The sequence below is a fragment of the Oncorhynchus kisutch genome, linkage group LG12, assembly GCF_002021735.2.
Source record: "Oncorhynchus kisutch isolate 150728-3 linkage group LG12, Okis_V2, whole genome shotgun sequence".
In the NCBI taxonomy this organism is placed as follows: Eukaryota; Metazoa; Chordata; class Actinopteri; order Salmoniformes; family Salmonidae; genus Oncorhynchus; species Oncorhynchus kisutch.
In genome coordinates this window covers 48,058,944-48,080,136 of record NC_034185.2, presented here as the reverse complement: position 1 = coordinate 48,080,136, position 21,193 = coordinate 48,058,944, and the positions used below count along the sequence as shown (strand labels likewise).

Sequence of the window (21,193 nt, the reverse complement as noted above, 5' to 3'; positions counted from 1 at the left end):
GAGTTGATTGAAACAATTGCCCCCCAATCACCCCTTCCCCAATACACATGTAAATATTATAAATTGTGCCTTCCTGTATTATACTCGTGATAAAATCGTTGTTCTATTCTACTGAGCCATTTACTTTATGCTTGTATTCTTATCTTGAATTATTTCGTATTGTTGTTGCATTGTCAAGAAGGAACCTGCAAGTAAGCATTTGGTTGAACGGCGTATACCATGTGCATCCACTAATAAAACGTGAAACTCGAGGAACATCGTGGGTAAAATCAGTCAGAAAAGAAAAAAAACATGACAATCAAAAGCGTGATGAGCACTAAAGCAGTTTGGATAAAGCACAAACAGATTGACATCCAGGCTACCACAACCCAATTTCCCCAATTTGCAGCCGTATCTCTGCCCAAGTACCTCCCTTGGCCCACCCTGCCCTTGCAGTGACATTGCCATAGAGTATTTGGTTTTTCTGTGCTTGAACACACACAGTGAGAGGAGGTTACCCCACCCCATAGCATTCTAATCCCTGCCTCGGCGCAAGTATTAATAACGCCGTTAGCAAGGCTCACTGTCATCCTTCATTAGCCATAATGAGAACAGAGAGACAGACAAACAGACACAGTCCAGATGAATATGTTAGACAGTGAGACAGAGATATAGACATGTGTAAGGCAGAATGTATGGCATTTTTGCCGCCAATTTCTTAACGTGAGTTTTGACGCACATTTGTTTGTGTATTGCATGTGTGCAGATGTGTGTGTGCGCAGATGTGTGTGTGTGTGTGTGTGTACCCGTTCTTCATGTGTGTACACTGATTGTCCGTGTATGCTCTTTTGTGTGTTCATTATGCCCAATGGTTATTTAAACATTTTGCTCAGCCACCCATGTGAAAGCAAGTAGATTGGAATGAATTGTTAATGGGTCTGTGTATTGACTGATGATTGGAAACTTGACTTTGGGCATACTGTCTAATCTTCTCTTGATGAATAAATCAAATGAATGTGTGCCGACCTTGCCATCTAAATGTGTCCTTGTGTACGCCAGAATCTCCTCTACCGTGAGCACAGGAGCACGTAGCGTGTCTGTACACCGTTGGATATTATATTGCTTTTACGACGCCTGACCATTTTGATAGGGTGTTATTTATTTTACATTGGCTAGTTGATGCTGTTCTAATCTTTAGAAATAAAAAAACAAAGATGGCATTCAACGTTTACAACAAATTATGCATAGTCACATGGGGTGTTCAAAGACTAGGCTTCTACCTAAGTATGTCATCAAAGTACAATTTTGGGGAGTTTATAAATTGCAGGTGCTTTACATTTGTAGAGTGACCTTTAACAGTAGCCTAGATGAACAACATCCTTTTGGCCTGAGTTTTTTATTTTTATTTAACCTTAACCAGGAAGTTCCATTGAGGTCAGAGGACCTCTTTCCCAAGGGAGACCTGCGAATGCGTTGTGTTTGTGTCTGCTGCTGACCTTTGGCATTACCTGCAAACATTAAGCTTGACCCTGATATGTCTGCCGAAATGTGATCCACATGTGTACTGTAGCATGTTTCCTTAGCATTCTGTGTTTTGTAACGCTTGTATCCCACTTTATAGCATCATCCTTACTGTAATGTCCATTGCGCACATCTTTCTGCCTAAAAACTTCATGTAGACACATACAAATTCTTATAGGGTGGCAGAGTTGCTAGCCATTTGCACAATTATCCTTGTTGAAATGTGCCATTCATGTACATCATTGATATGTATGACAGCGTACTTAAATGTGGCTAACATGTCTCGTATGTGTCTTTTGAGCTACCTGTAGGCTGTCTGTACAGCCTGGTCTCATAGACTAGACATAACATAGTAAACGTAAATCTGGGATACTCATATTAGTTTGTTTTACATTTGGTGTGGTTACATAAGACAGATGGTTGCAGGCAAAAACAAAACTGGGGTGGATATATGGGCATATAACATGAACGTCTAGCAACCCAAAGGTTGCGAGTTCGAATCTCATCATGGACAACTTTAGTATTTGAGCTAATTAGCAACTTTTCAATTACTTACTACTTTTTCGCTACCCTTCCCCTAACCGTTTAACCTAACTCCTAACCTTAACCCTAACCCACAACTCTAACCCCTAGAATACCTAACATTAGCCAGCTATCTACCGTTCGCCACCTAGCTAGAATTTTTGCAAATTTGTAACATATTGTATGCTTTGCAATTTCGTAACATATAATACAAATTGTAATTCATACCATATCATGCGAATGTGATGGTGATGGACATCCACAAATTAATACATGCCATACAAAATGTAACATACAGAATAATACGAAATGCTCTGAGACCAGGTTGATCTGTATTCTGCTCCAATGCAAGTTAGCCTTCGTGCTACCAAAATTCTGTGTCGTTTGCATGCTATATGCCTTTCTGTTTCTCCTAGCCTGTGGGGCCTGTCTTCGTGGAAGAAAGATTCAACGTTATAAGCATCTTACGTTTTCTATACTAGATCTACAATAGCCTATATGTGCTGAGGGAGTTCAACTTCACTTGTTGCCATTTCTAGCCTGTGTCACTGCAACACAGATAGAAAGACATGAAGCACAAAATATCATTTTCTACTCAATAATTCCATCTGCATTCCAGTGGGATCCGCAGATGGATCTAGCATGCCGTTGTTTTCTATCTAGCCTACAGGCCCATCTGTGAGTTCAGTAAGACTCATTGACTTTAGCATGTTTCTGCCCCTAATCTTCTGAGAACTGTGAATTGTCCCAGTGCTCTGAGCTTTGCCTGGCCTTACCACCAGCCACAGTCATAATATATCTGTCATGGCTAAGGGTGCATACATATATATACAGCGCATTCAGAAAGTATTCAGACCCCTTCCCTTTTCAACATTTTGTTGTTACAGCCTTATTCTAAAATGGATTCAATAAATTGTTTACTCATCAATCTACACACAATACCCCATAATGATGAAGTGAAAACACATTTTTAGACATGTTTTCAAATGTATTACAAATTTAAAAAACAGAAATACCTTATTTACATAAGTATTCAGACCTTTTGCTATGAGACTTGAAATTGAGGTCAGTTGCATCCTGTTTCCATTGATCATCCTATGAGATGTTTCTACAACTTGATTGGAGTCCACCCGTGGGAAATGCAATTGATTAGACATGATTTGGAAAGGCACACACCTGTCTATATAAGGTACCACAGTTGTCAGTGCATGTGAGAGCCCAAAACAAGCCATGAGGTCGAAGGAATTGTCCATAGAGCTCAAAGACAGGATTGTGTCGAGGCACAGAGCTGTGGAAAGTTACCAAAACACACAGTGGCCTCCATCATTCTTAAATGGAAGAAGTTTAGAACAACCTAGACTCTTCCTGGAGCTGGCTGCCTGGCCAAACTGAGCAATCGGGGGAGAAGGGTCTTGGGAGGGGAGGGGACCAATAACCCGATGGTCACTCTGACAGAGCTCCAGAGTTCCTCTGTGGAGATGGGAGAACCTCCAAAAGGTCAACCATCGCTGCAGCACTCCGCCAATCACGCCTTTATGGTAAAGTGGCCAGACAGAAGCCACTCCTCAGTAAAGGGCACATGACAGCCCGCTTGGAGTTTGCCAAAAGGCACCTAAAGGACTCTCAGACCATGAAAAACAAGATTCTTTGGTCTGATGAAACCAAGATTGAACTCTTTGGTCTGAATACCAAGCATCAAGTCTGGAGGACACCTGGCACCATCCCTACGGTGAAACATGGTGGTGGCAGCATCATGTTGTGGGGATGTTTTTCACCAGCAGGGACTGGGCGACTAGCCAGGATTGAGGGAAAGATGAACGTAGCAAAATCGAGAGAGATCCTTGATGAAAACTTGCTCCAGAGCGCTCAGGACCTCAGACTGGGTCGAAGGTTCACCATCCAATAGTACAACGACCCTAAGTACACAGCCAAGAAAACGCAAGAGTAGCTTAGAGACAAGTCTCTGAATGTCCTTGAATGGCCCAGCCAGAGCCCGGACTTAAACTCGATTGAACATCTCGAGGACCGGACTTAAAACTGATCTCGAGATCTGAAAATAGCTGTGCATTAATATGGAGTTGGTCCCCCCATTGTTGCTATAACAGCTTCCACTCTTCTGGGAAGGATTTCCACTAGATGTTGGAACTTGCGGGGACTTGCTTCCATTCAGCCACAAGAGCATTTTAGAGGTTGACTCTGACCTGACCAAAGGTGTTCAATGGGGTTGAAGTCAGGGCTCTGTGTAGGCCAGTCAAGTTCTTCCAAATTGATCTTGACAAACCATTTATGTATGGACCTCGCTTTGTGCATGGGTTATTGTCATGCTGAAACAGGAAAGGGCCTTCCCCAAAATGTTGCCACAAAGTTGGAAGTACAGAATTGTCGAGACTATCATTGTGTGCTGTAGCATTAAGATTTCCCTTCACTGGAACCAACGGAACTAGCCGTTAGCATCCGCCAAACCCAGATTCGTCCGTCTGACTGCTAGTTGGTAAAGCGTAAATCATCACTCCAGAGAATAGATTTCGCCAGACGTAAAGAGACCAATCTCATCCAAAAAGTTGACTCAAGTTTGCGAAGAAGCACCTGGATGATCATCTGACTTAAAATTGCTTCAAAATCAAAATCAATGTTGAAATATTGCTGTCTATCAATGATTCCCAACCAAATTGACTGAGCTTGTGTAATTTGGACAAATAGTACAGTATGTTTCCCTAAGAGTTGTAGAAAGTCTAATCTTATTCAAAACGATTCACAGCTGTAACGGCAGCCAAAGGTTCTTCCACCAAGGATTAACTCTGGCGTGTGAAGACATATGTTGCCAACACATTTTCTTCATTTTATTACTTAATTTGGAAAATGATCAATAAATGTCTTTCACTTTGAAAATGTGGAGAAGGTTGTTTCGATATGTAGGGGGGGGGGGGGGGAATCCAACGCAGTGCCTTTTTAGATGTCATTTTCAGGCAGCAAACTGGGCTAAAGATGTGCAGACATTCACTAACCTCTGGAGTCTGAAATTATTGATACCCTTAATAAAGATGAGCAATAATGACTGTATGAAATAAATACTTCAAATACTGAGCTACAGTATATTTATTGTATGCTCAAAATAGTACATCTTCTTCTCAAAAAGGAAAGGGTACAAATGATTCTAATTCTTATGAAATAAAGTCGTCAAAAGTTGAGTATTTGGTCCCGTATTCCTAGCACGCAATGACTACATCAAGTTGTGACTCTATAAACTTGTTGGATGCATTTGCAGTTTGTTTTGGTTGTGTTTCAGATAATCCTGTAGCCAATAGAAATGAATGGTAAATAACGTATTCTGTCATTTCGGAGTCACTTTTATGGTAAAAAAAAAAGAATATAATATGTTTCTAAACACTTCTACATGAATGTGGACGCTACCATGATTACGGATAATCCTGAAAGAATCGTGAATAATGATGAGTGAGAAAATTACAGAGGGTCAAAGATCAAACCCCCAAGACAGGTAACCTTCCATGTTATTGGTAATGGGGAGAGGTTACCATGTCTTGAGGGCATGATCTTGTAACCAAGAAGCATCCATGTTTGTTGAGTCACAAGCTTGATGGAGTCATTGAGTGCTAGAAATATGGGACCAAATACTCAACTTTTGACTACTTTATTTATAACAATAATCTTTAGAGGTGTCAATAATTGACCTTTTTGAAACAAAATCTTTCTCTGAACAAATTCTACTAGTATAAAATTATATTATTTATATATTTTTTTATTCATATAATATATACATTATAGCTTAGTATTGTCATAATGTATTTTATACAGTCATTATTTCTAATCATCTCGGATCCCACTGTATGTTTTCAGTGACGGCCACGATTTTGTAGTGCCGGTGCACCGCTGCTAAATGAATATAGGGGAAACACTGGTGTGGCGTTAGAGTTGACTTCTTGTCTCTTATCTCGAGTAAAGGGTGGTATTAATTGATGTATGTGTATATTAACGACCTGAGATGAGAGTGATATCATGTGTTAATAATTAGTCTGTGTAGGTGCATAGGCAGTGTGTGTGTGTGTGTGTGTGTGTGTGTGTGTGTGTGTGTGAGAGAGAGAGAGAGAGATAGAGAGAATGAGAACGAGAGGGGGACGACGAGAGGGGGGGGCGAGAGGGGGAACGAGAGGGGGGGGGACGAGAGCGAGAGAGGGTGATGAGAGGGGGGTACGAGAGAGAGAGGGGGAACGATAGAGAAAGAGAGAGGGGGGACGGGGGGGAATGAGAGAGAGAGGGGTTCGAGAGAGAGAGAAGGGGGAATGAGAAAGAGAGAGAGGGGGGGACGAGAGAGAGAGGGGGGGGGGGGGGGGGGGCGGAGAGAGGGGGGAAGGAGAGAGAGAGCATTTTGCACTGTGTGTGTGTGTGTGTGAGCGTGAGCATGAGTGTATTCTTGCACATACTGTGTGTGTATGTCATTGCTCAGATTAGAAAGGCATGTCGTGGAGTAATCCCATTAGGGTCTCTGTCAGGCACGCGGCGGTGGTTGATATGATATGCATGTTACCTTAATACGCTATTAAAAAAATAGATTAAAGTGGGGTGTATTTCTCAAGGGAGTACTCTGCTTTAATGGAGCAGAGATTTACAGAACACACTCGCACTCTCTCTTAATCTCCATTCTCTATCTGTTTACTGCAGGATAGGGAGCTGATGCCTGAGGAGTTGGATGGTAAGTCTTCGTTATTGATGATAGACCTGTACTATGAAAGTGCAGCCCACGCAGTGGGCGAGAGTCCATTTTACCAGTTCACTTAAGGGTAGTGCCAGCGATATGATTACACCCTAGACCCAAACTGTTACAGACCTATGTCCATCCTGCCCTGCCTCTCTAAAGGCTTCGAAAGCCAAGTTAATAAACAGATCACTGACCATTTTGAATCCCACCGTACCTTCTCCGCTGTGCAATCCGGTTTCTGAGCTGGTCACAGGTGCACCTCAGCCACGCTTAAGGTACTAAACGATATCATAACAGACATCGATAAAAGACAGTACTGTGCAGCCGTCTTCATCGACCTGGCAAAGGCTTTCGACTCTGTCAATCACCATATTCTTATCGGCAGACTCAATAGCCTTGGTTTCTCAAATGACTGCCTCGCCTGGTTCACTCACTACTTTGCAAACAGAGTTCAGTGTGTCAAATCGGAGGGCATGTTTTCCGGACCTCTGGCAGTCTCTATGGGGGTACCACAGGGTTCAATTCTCGGGCTGACTCTTTTCTCTGTATATATCAATGATGTCGCTCTTGCTGCGGGCAATTCCCTGATCCACCTCTACGCAGACGACACCATTCTGTATACTTCTGGCCCTTCCTTGGACACTGTGCTAACTAACCTCCAAACGAGCTTCAATGCCATACAACACTCCTTCCGTGGCCTCCAACTGCTCTTAAACGCTAGTAAAACCGAATGCATGCTTTTCAACCGTTCGCTGCCCGCACCCGCCCGCCCGACTAGCATCACCACCCTGGACGGTTCCGACCTAGAATATGTGGACAACTATAAATACCTAGGTGTCTGGCTAGACTGTAAACTCTCCTTCCAGACTCATAATAAACATCTCCAATCCAAAATCAAATCTAGAATCGGCTTTCTATTTCGCAACAAAGCATCCTTCACTCACGCCGCCAAAAACTGACGATCCTACCGATCCTCGACTTCGGCGATGTCATCTACAAAATAGTTTCCAACACTCTACTCAGCAAACTGGATGCAGTCTATCACAGTGCCAGCCGTTTCATTACCAAATCACTTTATACCACCCACCACTGCGACCTGTATGCTCTAGTCGGCTCGCTACATATTCGTCGCCAGACCCACTGGCTCCAGGTCATCTATAAGTCTATGCTAGGTAAAGCTCCGCCTTATCTCAGTTCACTCGTCACGATAACAACACCCACCCATAGCACACGTTCCAGCAGGTATATCTCACTGATCATCCCCAAAGCCAACACCTCATTTGGCCGCCTTTGCTTCCAGTTCTCTGCTGCCAGTGACTGGAACAAATTGCAAAAATTGCTGAAGTTGGAGACTTTTATTTCCCTCAACAACTTTAAACATCAACTATCTGAGCAGCTAACCAATCGCTGCAGCTGTACATAGTCATCTGTAAATAGCCCACCCAATTTACCTACCTCATCCCCATACTGTTTTAATTTTATTTACTTTTCTGCTCTTTTGCACACCAGTATCTCTACTTGCACATCATCATCTGCTCATTTATCACTCCAGTGTTAATCGCTAAATTGTAATCATTAACTCATATTGCATATTTATTGCCTACCTCCTCATGCCTTTTGCACACACTGTATATAGACTTTGTTTTTTCTACTGTGTCATTGACTTGTTTATTGTGTTATTGGCTTGTTTATTGTTTACTCCATGTGTAACTCTGTTGTTGTCTGTGTCACACTGCTTTGCTTTATCTTGGCCAGGTCGTAGTTGCAAATGAGAACTTGTTCTCAACTAGCCTACCTGGTTAAATAAAGGTGAAATAAAAAAATAAAACATCAACTAAATTATAATCCTCCAAGAATGACTATTGGCTCGCCCCAATGTGGCCAGGCCTCAAGGGAGGGTGCCAATTTGGGTGCACCAATTTGAGGTATTCTTTACGGATGTGAACGCAGTTGTTGTTGATGTCTGTAAGCAGGAAATCGGCCAAATGATGTCATATTGCTGAGTGTACCTTTAAACCTTTGTTATTGACATGAATAGTGCTAATGCAAGCAATATTATAGGACGTTTTAGGAAACTAAATATTCCACAGGCACACAGGTTATTACCCAAAATGCTTGAGCCTCTCATAAGCTCCACTTACCCTTGTGAGTCATACAGGACACAGTGGTAGCTTGTAAACATTACTTGCTATTAGCTTCTTGAAACATTTCAGCAATACGAGTGTTGTAGCTGCTAAGGTGCTTGAAAACCACTGCACAACCATTTTTGAATACTGCAAATAATATAACATTATACACATTGTTGTTGTTGTTGTTGTTGGGGTGTGTGTGTGTGTGTGTGTGTCTCAGAGCTGCAGGTGGCCTTTAAGGAGTTTGACTATGATGGAGACGGCTTCCTGCATTACAAGGACGTGGCCGACTGTATGAGGACCATGGGATACATGCCCACTGAGATGGAGCTCATTGAGATTATACAGCAGATCAAGATGAAATGTGAGCGTGTGTTTTTGTGTGCGGAGGGGTTAGTGGTGTGTGTGTTTGTGTGTGCGAAGGGGTTAGTGGTTTGTGTGTGTGTGTGTGTGTGTGTGTGCGGAGGGGTTAGTGGTGTGTGTGTGTGTGTGTGTGCGGAGGGGTTAGTGGTGTGTGTGTGTGTGTGTGTGTGTGTGTGTGTGTGCGGAGGGGTTAGTGGTGTGTGTGTGTGTGTGTGTGTGCGGAGGGGTTAGTGGTTTGTGTGTGTGTGTGTGTGTGTGTGTGCGGAGGGGTTAGTGGTTTGTGTGTGTGTGTGTGTGTGTGTGTGTGTGTGTGTGTGTGTGTGTGTGTGTGTGTGTGTGTGTGTGTGTGTGTGTGTGTGTGTGGAGGGGTTAGTGGTGTGTGTGTTTGCGTGTGGAGGAGTTAGTGGTGTGTGTTTGCGTGCGGAGGAGTTTGTGGGGTGTGCGTTTGCGTGCGAGTGGGTAGTGGTGTGTGGGTGGGTGTGTGTGTGTGGAGGAGTTAGTGGTGTGTGTGTGTTTGTAAGCGGAGCGGTTAGTGGTGTGTGTGTGTGTGTGTGTGTGTGTTGTGTGTTTGCGTGCGTGCGGAGGAGTTTGTGGGGTGTGTGTTTGCGTGAGGAGGAGGTAGTGATGTGTGGGTGGGTGTATGTGTGGAGGGGTTAGTGGTGTGTGTGTGTTTGTAAGCGGAGCGGTTAGTGGTGTGTGTGTGTGTGTGTGTGTGTGTGTACGGAGGAGTTTGTGGGGTTTGCGTGCGGAGGAGGTAGTGGTGTGTGGGTGGGTGTGTGTGTGGAGGGGTTAGTGGTGTGTGTGTGTTTGTAAGCGGAGTGTGGTTAGTGGTGTGTGTGTGTGTGTGTGTGTGTGTGTGTGTGTGTGTGTGTATGTGTGTGGATGGGTTAGTGGTGTGTGTGTATGTGTGTGGGTGTGTGTAATCTGATGTCTCCCCCTCTGTAGGGGGCGGTCACGTGGACTTTGATGATTTCTGTACTGAGCTGATGGGCCCTAGGATGCTGGCTGAGACGGCTCACATGATGGGGATGAGGGAGGTACGCAGTGCTTTTAAACAGGTGAGAGAAGGTTACAAGGAAGTGTGCAAGATCCATAAGAATGTGTTTTCAAAGAGGTTAAATGCAAGTAGAAAGGGTGATATCAGACAGGTTAGAGGACCCTACGTGTACAGTGCTTTCAAATAACTTCTTAAAAACCAAAGGAAGTGGTGCATTCTCTAATCATTATGAATGATAACAGAGTGAAAGTTTTTTTTTCCGAAAAGCGAACGCTTAGATAGGGTTATTTTCACATTTTTATGAATTCATAGAATGTTTGGAAATGACGTAGAGTAAGGCGTTTGTGAAAGTTCTGTAGCAATATAGAGTGGGAAAGGGGCCGTGCGGTTGGCCAATTAAATAGACACTGCAGTTAATAAAACCTTTATAATGTCCACTTACGTACACCTGACGCTGTATATAGAATTTGAAGATATTGAAACAAAAGGTTGTTGTAGCATCTACACTTAAAACATGTCGAATGCAACATTGCTGTGTGCTGCACTCAAAATGTATTGTAGCCGGCCTTGGCTAATGTTCAAATGTTGCTGGAGTAGGCCTACATGCTTCTCCTTTGCATGGTGTTTTGTTTCAGGTTTTGTTTTTTTCCGGTTATTCAGTCTCAAGCTTTAAAACCCAAGCCAGAGTGCAACCTTTCAGTAGCCTAGCTAGATCTGTGTCTGTACACTTTCCCTCCACTGCACGCTGTAAAACAGGCCACACGACAGCAGTGCGATTTGAAGTTGAATTCACCTACGGGAGCGGCACCAGGCTGTAACCTCTTAAAGTAGATGAGACAACTTGTTGACTCGCGTGTGCAATTCGGCCCGTGGGCCTTGTGTTTGACACGTGCGCTAGCCTATTAAATCAAATTTCAAATCAAATCAAATGTATTTATATAGCCCTTCGTACATCAGCTGATATCTCAAAGTGCTGTACAGAAACCCAGCCTAAAACCCCAAACAGCAAGCAATGCAGGTGTTGAAGCACGTTGGCTAGGAAAAACTCCCTAGAAAGGCCAAAAACCTAGGAAGAAACTGAGAGAGGAACCAGGCTATGAGGGGTGGCCAGTCCTCTTCTGGCTGTGCCGGGTGGAGATTATAACAGAACATGTCCAAGATGTTCAAATGTTCATAAATGACCAGCATGGTCAAATAATAGGTCTGGGACAGGTAGCACGGCCGGTGAACAGGTCAGGATTCCATAGCCGCAGGCAGAACAGTTGAAACTGGAGCAGCAGCACGGCCAGGTGGACTGGGGACAGCAAGGAGTCATCGTGCCAGGTAGTCCTGAGGCATGGTCCTAGGGCTCAGGTCCTCCGAGAGAGAGAAAGAGAGAGAGAAAGAGAGAATTAGAGAGAGCATACTTAAATTCACACAGGACACCGGATAAGACAGGAGAAGTACTCCAGATATAACAAACTGACCCTAGCCCCTCGACACATAAACCACTGCAGCATAAATACTGGAGGCTGAGATAGGAGGGGTCAGGAGACACTGTGGCCCCATCCGATGATACCCCCGGACAGGGCCAAACAGGAAGGATATAACCCCACCCACTTTGCCAAAGCACAGCCCCCACACCACTAGAGGGATATCTTCAACCACCAACTTACCATCCTGAGACAAGGCCGAGTATAGCCCACAAAGATCTCCGCCACGGCACAACCCAAGGGGGGGCGCCAACCCAGGTACTAGCCAGGTTATGACTGACTTCTGATAGCCCTTGCTAGTTTGATACATTCCCAGCCTTAGTTACAGTCCTCTGTTTTCTTTCTCTCAAAATATTGAGTCATTGAAACTGAAACAGTGCATCCTGAATGGGTGGAAGCAGCAAACAATGTACCAGGCCAGCTGTGATTTACAACCTCACTGGACTACACACAATACACCATAATGCAAAATAATGTTTTTACAAATTCATTAAATGAAAAGCTCAAATGTCTTGAGTCAATGAGTATTCAACACCTTTGTCATGGCAAGTCTAAATAAGTTCAGGAGTAAACATTTGCTTAACAAGTCACATAATAAGTTGCATGGACTCACTCTGTGTGTGATAATAATAGTGGTCATCATGATTTTTTGAATAATTACCTCGTCTCTATTCCCCACACATACAGTTATCTGTAAGGTCCCTGAGTCGAGCAGTGAATTTCAAACACCGATTCAACCACAAAGACCAGGGAGGTTTTCCAATGCCTCGCACCTATTGGTAGATGGGTGGAAATAAAAAAAAATAAAGTGAACATTGAATATTCCTTTGAGTAAGTTAGTAATTACACTTTGGATAGTGTATCAACACTCCCAGTCACTACAAAGATAAGGGCGTCCTTCCTAACTCAGCTGCTGGAGAGGGAGGAAACCGCTCAGGGTTTTCACCATGAGGCCCATGGTGACATTAAAACAGTTCCGAGTTTAATGGCTGTGATAGGAGACAACTGAGGATGGATCAACAACATTATAGTTACTCCACAATACTAACCTAATTGGCAGAGTGAAAAGCAGGAAGCCTGTACAGAATAAAAATATTCCAAAACATGCATCCTGTTTGCAACAAGGCAATGGAAATCCAATACAACACAAAAAAACACCTTAGAAACTTACCCAGAAAGACTCACAGCTTTAACCACTGTCAAAGATGCCTCTACAAAGTATTGACACAGGGGTGTGAATACTTATTGTATGTACAGGGCCTTCTGAAAGTATTCAGACCCCTTGACTTTTCCCACATTTTGTTACATTACATTACAGCCTTATTCTAAAATGGATTTAATAAAAATAAAAACTCAGCATTCTATACACAATACCCGATAATGATAAAGCGAAAACAAGAATTTAGAATGTTTTGCACATTTATAAAACATACAAAACTGAAATACTTTCTTTAGATAAGTACAGTACCTTGCGAAAGTATTCGGCCCCCTTGAACTTTGCGACCTTTTGCCACATTTCAGGCTTCAAACATAAAGATATAAAACTGTATTTTTTTTGTGAAGAATCAACAACAAGAAATGGCTTTCTTCTTGCCACTCTTCCATAAAGGCCAGATTTGTGCAATATACGACTGATTGTTGTCCTATGGACAGAGTCTCCCACCTCAGCTGTAGATCTCTGCAGTTCATCCAGAGTGATCATGGGCCTCTTGGCTGCATCTCTGATCAGTCTTCTCCTTGTATGAGCTGAAAGTTTAGAGGGACGGCCAGGTCTTGGTAGATTTGCAGTGGTCTGATACTCCTTCCATTTCAATAGTATCGCTTGCACAGCGCTCCTTGGGATGTTTAAAGCTTGGGAAATCTTTTTGTATCCAAATCCGGCTTTGAACTTCTTCACAACAGTATCTCGGACCTGCCTGGTGTGTTCCTTGTTCTTCATGATGCTCTCTGCGCTTTTAACGGACCTCTGAGACTATCACAGTGCAGGTGCATTTATACGGAGACTTGATTACACACAGGTGGATTGTATTTATCATCATTAGTCATTTAGGTCAATATTGGATCATTCAGAGATCCTCACTGAACTTCTGGAGAGAGTTTGCTGCACTGAAAGTAAAGGGGCTGAATAATTTAGCACGCCCAATTTTTCAGTTTTTGATTTGTTAAAAAAGTTTGAAATATCCAATAAATGTCTTTCCTCTTCATGATTGTGTCCCACTTGTTGTTGATTCTTCACAAAAAAAATACATTTATTTTGTTTGAAGCCTGAAATGTGGCAAAGGGTCGCAAAGTTCAAGGGGGCCGAATACTTTTGCAAGGCACTGTATTCAGACCTTTTGCTATGAGACTCAAAATTGAGCTCAGGTGCATCCTGTTTACATTGATCATCATTGAGATGTTTCTTCAACTTGGAGTCCACCTGTGGTAAATTCAATTGATTGGACATGATTTGGTAAGGCACACAGCTGTCTATATAAGGTCCCACAGTGTGCATGTCAGAGCAAAATAACCTCACACTAAATGTCAACAAAACAAAGGAGATGATTGTGGACTTCAGGAAACAGCAGAGGGAGCACCCCCCTATCCACATCGACGGGACAGTAGTGGAGAGGGTATTAAGTGTTAAGTTCCTCGGCGTACACATCACGGACAAACTGAATTGGTCCACCCACACAGACAGCGTTATGAAGAAGGCGCAGGAGCGCCTCTTCAACCTCAGGAGGCTGAAGAAATTCGGCTTGTCGCCAAAAGCACTCAAAAACTTTTACAGATGCACAATCGAGAGCATCTTGTCGGGATGTATCATCACCTGGTACGGCAACTGCTCCGCCCACAACCGTAAGGCTCTCCAGAGGGTAGTAAGGTCTGCACAACGCATCACCGGGGGCAAACTACCTGCTCTCCAGGACACCTACACCACCCGATGTCACAGGAAGGACAAAAAGATAATCAAGGACAACAACCACCCGAGCCACTGCCTGTTCACCCTGCTATCATCCAGAAGGCGAGGTCAGTACAGGTGTATCAAAGCAGGGACCGAGAGACTGAAAAACAGCTTCTATCTCAAGGCCATCAGACTGTTAAACAGCCACCACTAACATTGAGTGGCTGCTGCCAACATACTGACTCAACTCCAGCCACTTTAATAATGGAAAAATGTATGTCAAAATGTATCACTAGCCACTTTAAACAATGCCACTTAATATAATGTAATACATACCCTACATTACTCATCTCATATGTATATACGGTACTCTACCATCTACTGCATCTTGCCATCTTTTTGTAATACATGTATCACTAGTCACTTTAAACAATGCCACTTTTATATGTTTACATACCCTACATTACTCATCTCATATGTATCTACTGTACTCGATACCATCTACTGCATCTTGCCTATGCCGTTCTGTATCATCACTCATTCATATTTTTTTATGTACATATTCTTCATCCAATGACACTTAAGGTAGTTGTTGTGAAATTGTTAGGTTAGATTACTCGTTGGTTATTACTGCATTGTCGGAACTAGAAGCGCAAGCATTTCGCTACACTCGCATTAACATCTGCTAACCATGTGTATGTGACAAATAACATTTGATTTGATTTTGATTTGATAACAGGATTGTGTCGAGGCACAGATCTGGGAAAGGGTACCAAAAAATGTCTGCAGCATTGAAGGTCCCCAAGAACACAGTGGCCTCCATCATTCTTAAGTGGAAGAAGTTTGGAACCACCAAGACTCTTCCTAGAGCTGGCCGCCCGGCCAAACTGAGAAATCGGGGGAGAAGAGCCTTGGTCAGGGAGGTGACCAAGAACCCGATGGTCACTTTGACAGAGCTCTAGAGTTCTTCTGTGGAGATGAGAGAACCTTCCCTGCAGGACAACCATCTCTGCAGCACTCCAATAATAAGGCCAGACGAAAGCCACTCCTCAGTAAAGGGCACATGACAGCCCGCTTGGAGTTTGCCAAAAGGCACTTGATGACTCTCAGCCCATGAGAAACAAGATTCTCTGGTTTGATGAAACCAAGATTGAACTCTTGGCCTGAATGCCAAGCGTCACGTCTGGAGGAAACCTGGCACCATCCCTACAGTGAGTATGGTGGTAGCAGCATCATGCTGTGAGGATGTTTTTCCGTGACAGGGACAGGGAGACTAGTCAGGATCGAGGCAAAGATGAACGGGGCCAAGTACAGAAATCCTTGATGATCATACTCAAGAAGACTCAAGGCTGTAATTGCTGCCAAAGTTGCTTCAGCAAAGTACTGAGTAAAGGGTCTGAATACTTATGTAAATGTGATATTTCCGTTTTATTTTTAATAAACGAGCAAACATTTCTAAAAACCTATATTTTTGCTTTGTCATTATTGGTTATAGTTCATAGATTGATAAGAAAAAAAAATATTTTATCAATTTTCGAATTATGCTGTAACCTAACAAAGTGTGGAAAAAGTGAAGGGGCTTGAATACTTTCCAAAGGCACTTTAAATAAGATATCTCTGTATTCCAAATGGAATAAATTAGCAAAAAAATCCTTTAAACATGTTTTCACTTCCCCCCCCCCCCCCCCAGTTTGACAGCGATGGAGATGGGCGCATCACCTTGGAGGAGCTGAAGGACAGCATGAAGGCCCTGCTGGGTGAGAAGCTGAAGAAGGGCGAGCTGGAGGAGATCCTCCAGGATATCGACCTCAACAAGGATGGCGGAATAGACTTTGACGGTGAGGGGAGGTGGGGAGGTGGATAAGGGGGGGGGGGGGGGGTGGATGAGGGATAGGGGGGGGGTTGAGGCTTTAGAAGAGAGGGAGGGGGTAAGAGGGACAGAGGGGATGGGAGAGGGGATAAGGGTCAAGAAAGGGGAGAGGATGAGGGAGGGGAGAGGATAAGGTAGGAGATGAGAAAGGATAGGAGAGGGAGGGGAGAGGAGAGGAGAGGAGGAAAGAGCAGAGATTAGAACAGTGAATGTAAGGTGTGTGGATAGATGATCCAATCTCATCAGTAGTGCATTAAGGTAATCATTACAATGCACATATTGCAGACATGAGTCGGGCATGGCTGCTTATGGTAACATGATGAGGTAGCCCCGCCTGCAACCTTCAAAAGCAGTGTCTGCCGTTAAACCAAAATGGAATTTCCTTCTGGTCTAATTGTCTAAAAGAGGGTTCCACAACTGGCGGCACGCGGGTCAAATTTGGCACGTGTGTGTGATTTTATTTGGCACCCTGTTTTCTGAGCAAAAAAATATTTTTTTGTATTATTATTTTGGGTTGGACATAAAATACATTAAAAGTGATTTTAATTTTGGAAATCTGTTCCAAAGTATTTCCATGCATAAGAGTGATACAGTGGGGAGAACAAGTATTTGATACACTGCAGATTTTGCAGGTTTTCCTACTTACAAAGCATGTAGAGGTCTGTAATTTTTATCATGGGTACACTTCAACTGTGAGAGAAGGAATCTAAAACATAAATCCAGAAAATCACATTGTGTGATTAAGTAATTCATTTGCATTTTATTGCATGACATAAGTATTTAATACATCAGAAAAGCAGAACTTAATATTTGGTACAGAGATCATACGTTTCCTGTAGTTCTTGACCAGGTTTGCACACACTGCAGCAGGGATTTTGGCCCACTCCTCCATACAGACCTTCTCCAGATCCTTCAGGTTTCGGGGCTATCGCTGTGCTATACGGACTTTCAGCTCCCTCCAAAGATTTTCTATTGGGTTCAGGTCTGGAGACTGGCTAGGCCACTCCAGGACCTTGAGATGCTTCTTACGGAGCCACTCCTTAGTTGCCCTGGCTGTGTGTTTCGGGCCGTTGTCATGCTGGAAGACCCAGCCACGACCCATCTTCAATGCTCTTACCGAGGGAAGGAGGTTGTTGGCCAAGATCTCACGATACATGGCCCCATCCATCCTCCCCTCAATACGGTGCAGTCATCCTGTCCCCTTTGCAGAAAAGCATCCCCAAAGAATGATGTTTCCACCTCCATGCTTCACGGTTGGGATGGTGTTCTTGGGGTTGTACTCATCCTTCTTCTTCCTCCAAACACGCCGAGTGGAGTTTAGACCAAAAAGCTCTATTTTTGTCTCATCAGACCACATGACCTTCTCCCATTCTTCCTCTGGATCATCCAGATGGTCATTGTCAAACTTCAGACGGGCCTGGAGATGCGCTGGCTTGAGCAGGGGGACCTTGCCTGCGCTGCAGGAGTTTAATCCATGACGGCGTAGTGTGTTACTAATGGTTTTCTTTGAGACTGTGGTCCCAGCTCTCTTCAGGTCATTGACCAGGTCCTGCCGTGTAGTTCTGGGCTGATCCCTCACCTTCCTCATGATCATTGATGCCCCACGAGGTGAGATCTTGCATGGAGCCCCAGACCGAGGGTGATTGACCGTCATCTTGAACTTCTTCCATTTTCGAATAATTGCGCCAACAGTTGTTGCCTTCTCACCAAGCGGCTTGCCTATTGTCCTGTAGCCCATCCCAGCCTTGTGCAGGTCTACAATTTTATCCCTGATATCCTTACATAGCTCTCTGGTATTGGCCATTGTGGAGAGGTTAGAGTCTGTTTGATTGAGTGTGTGGACAGTGTCTTTTATACAGGTAACAAGTTCAAACAGGTGCAGTTAATACAGGTAATGAGTGGAGAACAGTAGGGCTTCTTAAAGAAAAACTAACAGGTCTGTAAGAGCTGGAATTCTTACTGGTTGGTAGGTGATCAAATACTTATGTCATGCAATAAAATGGGAATTAATTACTTAAAAATCATACAATGTGATTTTCTGGATTTTTGTTTTAGATTCTGTCTCTCACAGTTGAAGTGTACCTATGATAAAAATGACAGACCTCTACAGTAGGAAAACCTGCAAAATCGTCAGTGTATCAAATACTTGTTCTCCCCACTGTATATGTGATCGTATACAAATGTAAGCAAGGATTGAAATTATTACGTTTTAGTCAAATATTATATCTATTTGGGCTTATTGCGGCCAATTTGCAGTCTACAAATGATTTGCAATTATGTGCCAGCCCCCTGACCATCCATTCAAGAAAAGAAATCAGCTAGCAGCTGAATCTAGATGATCCCTGGTCTAAAACGTTGGTTACACCTGTGGGAGACCCGGGTTCATATCCTGCACGTTACACTGGCTCCCAACGTGGGGAAGTAGCCCTGCCTGCGAACTTCAAAACTAGAGTCTGCCCTCAGACCAAGGGAGTACTTTATTTTGGTCTGAGACGGTGACTCCCGTGGGAGACGCGGGGCCACACATGGCACACACACCTTAGGACTGCTCAAAGACGCCACACTTCACACGGTTTCAAACCAGCGCACACACACACACACACACACACACACGTCTCAATTACTATAAAACAAGACCTGTCTCATGTCCCTCAGTAAGCCCACCACCAAAAAAAAAAATGCATGCTTGTGTTTGTCCAAGCCAATCGAAGTCCCAATCAATAATAATAATTGGAAACATGTGGACGGGAGTGTCTGCGTTAGCAAGAGATCAATAAGCAGGTGGCCCACGCATTATGAACAATTAGCCCCTGGGGCGATACAACTAGCCTATCCCTCTTACTGGGCCCTCCAGCCATCTCGACAAATCAATTGTTGAAGTTTAGAAGACAAGACATTGTCTGAGATCCAAATGGCACCCTATTCCATACATAGTGCACTACTTAAGTCATTCAACAGCCAAGGCCTTAAAGAAGCATAATGGAACATGTAACCAGAATTGACAGAGGGACTGAATAATGATGGGATGGGTGGGGCCTGCCTATGGTTGTTTGATTGGCTACTACTGGCTGGAGCCATGATGTGATTGACAGGTGGGATAGATTGATGTTTGATTGACAGATGGGAGGCATGCTGAGGGTGCAGGTGACACGGTGAGATCGGTCATGCTCGGTTAACCAATTTGTTTTAGAGAAATTTACAGTCCGGGAAACAGGAAGGAGGAAACGGGCAGCTAGACAGGAAGGGAGATTTGTGAGAGGGGTGATGGGATGCAACCTCAGAGCATTTTGTATGATTATGCATGTAAAACCAGAACACTCCATTTAGTATGACATATTATGGTTCGTATGGTATGTATTCATTTGTGGATGTCCGTCACCCATTTTGTATGATATGTTATACAATTTATATTATAAACTCAGCAAAAAAAGAAACGTCCCTTTTTCAGGACCATGTCTTTCAAAGATAATTCGTAAAAATCCAAAGAGCTTCACAGATCTTCATGGTAAAGGGTTTGAACACTGTTTCCCATGCTTGTTCAATGAACCATAAACAATTAATGAATATGCACCTGTGGAACGGTCGTTAGGACACTAACAGCTTACAGATGGTTGGCAATTAAGGTCACGGTTATGAAAACGTAGGACACTAAAGAGGCCTTTCTGCTGACTCTGGAAAAACACCAAAAGAAAGATGCCCAGGTTCTCTGCTCATCTGCGTGAACGTGCCTTAGGCATGCTGCAAGGAGGCATGAGGACTGGAGATGAGGCCAGGGCAATAAATTGCAATGTCTGTACTGTGAGACGCCTAAGACAGCGCTACAGGGAGACAGGGCAGACAGCTGATCATTCTCGCAATGACAGACCACAACACCTATATCCGAACATCACACCTGCAGGACAGGTACAGGATGGCAATAAAAACTTCCCTTGTTACACCAGTGCTCAGACTGTCAGCAATAGGCTGAGAGAGACTGGACTGAGGGTTTGTAGGCCTGTTGTCAGGCAGGTGCTCACCAGACATCTCCGGCAACAACGTTAACCTGAGGGCACAAAGCCACCATCGCTAGACCAGACAGGACTGGCAAAAAGTGCTCTTCACTGACGAGTCGCGGTTTTGTCTCACTAGAGGTGATGGTCGGATTCGCATTTATCGTCGAAGGAATGAGCGTTACATACACCGAGGCCTGTACTCTGGAGCAGGATCGATTTGGAGGTGGAGGGTCCGTCGTGGTCTGGGGCGGTGTGTCACAGCATCATCGGACTGAGCTCGTTGTCATTGCAGGCAGTCTCAACACTGTGCGCTACAGGGAGGACATCCTCCTCCCTCATGACATGACCCTCCAGCATGACAATTTATTTTTAAATGTGTTATTTATTTAACCTTTATTTAACTAGGCAAGTCAGATAAGAACAAATTCTTATTTACAATGGCAGCTTACCGGGGAACAGTGGGTTACCTGCCTTGTTCAGAGGCAGAACGACAGATTTTTACCTTGTCAGCTCGGGGATTTGATCTTGTTACGGTTACTGGCCCAACGCTCTAACCACTAGGCTACCTGCCGTGACAATGCCACCAGCCATCCTGCTCATTCTGTGCGTGATTTCCTGCAACACAGGAATGTCAGTGTTCTGCCATGGCCAGCGAAGAGCCGGGATCTCAATCCCACTGAGCACGTCTGGGAACTGTTGGATCGGAGGGTAAAGTTGTCTGTGAGGAGATTTGAATTAGCAACCATCGGG

The 21,193-nt window shown here is 43.9% G+C and overlaps 1 protein-coding gene across 3 annotated transcripts in view; it reads left to right on the top strand.

Moving 5' to 3' along the window:
- cabp4 (calcium binding protein 4) overlaps positions 1-21,193 on the top strand; it is a 29,780-nt gene that overhangs the window by 7,020 nt on the left and 1,567 nt on the right. For all 3 annotated transcript variants that reach the window (XM_031837692.1, XM_031837695.1, XM_031837693.1), the window contains 4 exons: positions 6,700-6,730; positions 9,086-9,229; positions 10,174-10,286; positions 16,272-16,419. In XM_031837692.1, the coding sequence (XP_031693552.1) occupies positions 6,700-6,730; positions 9,086-9,229; positions 10,174-10,286; positions 16,272-16,419 (436 nt within the window). The remainder of the gene's footprint in view (positions 1-6,699; positions 6,731-9,085; positions 9,230-10,173; positions 10,287-16,271; positions 16,420-21,193) is intronic.